The sequence below is a fragment of the Etheostoma cragini genome, chromosome 2 (genome assembly GCF_013103735.1).
Source record: "Etheostoma cragini isolate CJK2018 chromosome 2, CSU_Ecrag_1.0, whole genome shotgun sequence".
Taxonomy (NCBI): domain Eukaryota; kingdom Metazoa; phylum Chordata; class Actinopteri; order Perciformes; family Percidae; genus Etheostoma; species Etheostoma cragini.
The window spans coordinates 29940212-29944554 of record NC_048408.1 but is presented as its reverse complement, the minus strand read 5'-3'; the positions used below and the strand labels follow the sequence as shown (position 1 = coordinate 29944554).

At 44.0% G+C, this 4343-nt stretch overlaps 1 protein-coding gene across 1 annotated transcript in view; it reads right to left on the bottom strand.

Annotated features, from left to right (window-relative positions):
* LOC117952219 (malate dehydrogenase, cytoplasmic-like) overlaps positions 1–2290 on the bottom strand; it is a 15007-nt gene extending 12717 nt beyond the window's left edge. The window contains exons 1-2 of the mRNA XM_034884359.1: positions 2078–2290; positions 870–968 (exon numbers count right to left, since the gene is read on the bottom strand). Coding sequence (XP_034740250.1) covers positions 870–968; positions 2078–2080 — 102 coding nt within the window. The 5' untranslated portion in view covers positions 2081–2290. The remainder of the gene's footprint in view (positions 1–869; positions 969–2077) is intronic.
* Positions 2291–4343: the final 2053 nt, after the last annotated feature.

Genomic DNA, 4343 nt, shown 5'->3' with positions numbered 1-4343 from the left:
GGGAGACAAGAGTATCATCTAGACCTCCACAGCACAGGGGACGCATGTCTAAAACCACACGGGAGACAAGAGTATCATATAGACCTCCACAACGGCATTTATTCGGTCTGTATTCAAACTGGACCGGGCCATAAAACTACAACGACAGCAATCCTATCACATCCAGACAGGGTTAGTACACAGCTGTTACTACTACTACTACTAGTACTACTACTAGTACTACTACTAGTACTACTAATAATATGCATTTTTAATGCACTGGTATCAGGCGGTAGGCAAGTTCAGGTATCAGGAAAGAAAAAGTACTGGAACATCGCTACTGCAAATATTAATAATAATAATAATAATAATAATAATAATAACAACAATAACAATAATAATATTAATAATAATAATAAATATCATGGTATTCCTTCTAGTTTTAACCCTGGTGTTGTCTTCACCTCCGGGGCCCTGGTGACTTATTTGGGGTTTTAAAAACAGTTCTGAAATAACAACATAAGTGTCATATCCAGAATAATGTTCTGAGTCAGGAAGACATGTTTATCTCAGGAAATAAGGAAAGGACGCTGATTTCAGGTAGAAAAAAATGTAACTTGTTCCATTTTTCTTCTTGTAAAAAATATGAAATGGGTCAATTTGACCTGACTACCATACAAGGGTTAAATGTTTTCTAACTTATATCATCTCCCCTGAAAAGGAGTCCTATGATCTGATGGTACAACCCAGAATAAAACACGTATTTTCCATGCTGAGTCCATTATGTAACGTGCCCATTTGTCTGTGCCGTGATGTGTTTTGTGGCAACGGGGCCTCTCTGCTGCTCTGGTCCAGGTTATGTAATCCCGGGATCAGGCCCACAGTCTTACCTGGTCCTTCCCGAACACATCTCCCTTGGCGATGCTGTACAGCAGGGAGTAGGCGATCTGGCCCGCGGCGCCGGTCACCACAACACGGATCGGTTCGGGCTGAGGGGAAATAAACACAAAACACAGGTTGGGTCGCTATGTGTCATGGACCTAGATAAACAACAGAGGGAGGAACTGAAGCAGTAGCAACATGCACAGCTAGTCTGACGTTATTAGGCCTTTATTTACTGGATGGAGTCCTCATAGTGAGGCTGCGGGTGTGCAAGGCCTTCATTAGTGGCTCCACCTCCTGTGGAACTCTGCCCTTTGTTTGTAGAGGACTTCAAACCAAACTCCATTCAGAAATCCGTGCAATGTAGAATGACCTTGCATACTGGCCAGGGTGGGTACGACACACAGTTTAATTTTAGACTAGCTTACGCAGCTTGTGTCCCTTTTTAATTCGGCATGGGATAAAATCAATCAAACAGCACATTAACTGTCATAAACCACAACTTTCCAACGCTCCTCGATGTTCGAAATAACAGATACAACGGAGCAAGCCAGTAGAAGTGACGTACAATGAATGACGCAGGGTCATTTTTTTGAAAGCCGAAATGAAGGTTGTGTCCAGTAGATTAGAGAAATCGCCTCTCATCATATGTCAACTGGCTGCAACTTCTCTCAACAAGCAGGACACCGTTAAATCGCTAAATTTGTGGACGGAGATTCACACTGCTGTCCTGATTGGTTACCCCCGATTGAATAAAAGAATAGGCCGATGATGCAACTTGGCACGGGCGCCACGCCACGGTCGGCTTATTAAAATGGAGGCAGATGCAGAACTGTACAGAGGACTTTTTAAGAATTTCAACACCGGAAACCAACCCTGCACCCTCGGCTGCAGCTCCGGAGGTTTCCATTCAAAGCATCATTTCCAAATCAGTTTGACCTGCGCAACACAACGCGCACGAGAGCGGTGACCTGAAATCCTTCAGCACGTTCAGCGCATGCAAAAACCTCCATTTAAAGAAAAATAGGACATACAGTTCGCACGAAGTTAAGATTAAATTGTGACGTTGCACCTTTTTTTTTTTTTCAATGTCAACTATTTTACGCATGATTTAGAAACCCGTTATAATTTTTGGTGCTTTGATGAAAGGACTCAGATGATATTATTGCACATTTGATATTTGTCCAAAAAGCAGCTTATGTCGCGTCTTTCTTACCATGTTAAATGTGTGCTGGGATGCTTCGGGTCTGCGGTGCCTCGGTGCTCAGAGTCGGACTACTAGACGGAAGGGTCACCTCTGTCTCCTGTATTTCAGTCAGGCGGTGAAAGGACTCGTGTCACACTCATTTCCGGGACTTGTAGTCGTTTTTAGATGCCAACACAGGCTTTGTGACTGAGCCGATTTGACAAGAGGAACACAATCTCCCATGAGGCACCGCTCCGGTCACGCCGCGCCCATCGGCTTCACGTCAGAGGCCGATGGAGGAAGTTGCTCTTTGGCGACATCTCGTGATTCAAATTCACAAAACACTTTCACAAGCCAGCCCAAGAGAGGATATGAGACGGGAGGTCTCCATATGACACAAGATACATCAGACGGGATGTCTCCATATGAGACGGGGTGTCTCCATATGAGACGGGATGTCTTCATATGAGACGGGAGGTCTCCATATGAGACGGGATGTCTCCATATGAGACGGGAGGTCTCCATATGACACAAGATACATCAGACGGGATGTCTCCATATGAGACGGGATGTCTTCATATGAGACAGGATGTCTTCATATGAGACGGGGTGTCTCCATATGAGACAAGATACATGAGACGGGAGGTCTCCATATAAGACGGGGTGTCTCCATATGAGACGGGATGTCTTCATATGAGACGGGAGGTCTCCATATAAGACGGGATGTCTTCATATGAGACGGGAGCTCTCCATATGAGACGGGATGTCTCCATATGAGACAGGATGTCTTCATATGAGACGGGATGTCTCCATATGAGACGGGGTGTCTCCATATGAGACAAGATACATGAGACGGGAGGTCTCCATATGAGACGGGATGTCTCCATATGAGACGGGAGGTCTCCATATGAGACAGGATGTCTCCATATGAGACAGGGATGTCTTCATATGAGACGGGATGTCTCCATATGAGACAGTATGTCTTCATATGAGACGGGATGTCTCCATATGAGACAAGATACATGAGACGGGAGTTCTCCATATGAGACGGGGGTCTCCATTTGAGACAAGATAAATGAGACGGGAGGTCTCCATATGAGACAGGAGGTCTCCATATGAGACGGGATGTCTCCATATGAGACGGGATGTCTCCATTTGAGAAAAGATGAATGAGACGGGAGGTCTCCATATGAGACGGGATGTCTCCATTTGAGACTGGATGTCTCCATATTAGAAGGGATGTCTCCATTTGAGACAAGATGAATGAGACGGGAGGTCTCCATATGAGACAGGAGGTCTCCATATGAGACGGGATTTCTTCATATGAGACGGGATGTCTCCATTTGAGACAAGATGAATGAGACGGGAGGTCTCCATATGAGACAGGATGTCTCCATGTGAGACGAGAGGCATGAGACTGGAGGTCTCCAGGCTGCAGCCATCCCCGACTCAGCCAACCAGCGACGAGATTAATCGTGACCGTAATCCATTTGATTTGGTGCATAAAAAATGAGTCAAATCCATGAAATAATAAACCTTTCCAGTTAAGTGGGTCCATATTTAAGTCTCTCGTTAGCCTCTTATATGCTACTTGATGCAAAGTGACTCCTCCTCATATGCGGGGGGGGGGGGTGACAGGTATTTTTTAGGGGGTCATCCGGGTACTTTTTGCGTTATCTACACAACAGACTAAAAGCTGTGTGTGAGTGTTTGAAGTGTGCAAGTAGGCGGTTTGAGACACGTGGTCAAGGGAACTTTAGGTTATGCTGATATGGCATTATTGCAATATTATCGTATTATTGATATTATTGAAACATATTGCAATATTCTGCAATATTCTGTAACCTTTATATATTGCAATATTCTGCAATATATTGTAAGCTTTTTTCCCAACATCTAATTTTTTAAACGACGTCCCCATAAGGAAACTTTGTCAACATCGGTTTTATCTAAAAAATAAACATTTCAACATCTCCACTTCAATGTTATTGCCGCAGAATGGGACAAACTCACCAACACACGTATATATAATATATAATATATAATATATAATATATAATATATAATATATAATATATTTCAGCCAAACCATTCAACCGTAGCCCTGACAGATTTATCAGGGAAAGAACCAACAACATTCCTCAGCAGGGAGCTCAGCAACTTCACGTAATCATCCTTTAAGCGACTTAAAGATGCCGTGAAACGGAGAGTGCTTTTTCCTCCCTGTAAGACCAGCACTCCCAGAATGCACCTGAACACACCTCCCTGTAAGACCAGCACGCCCAGAATGCACCTG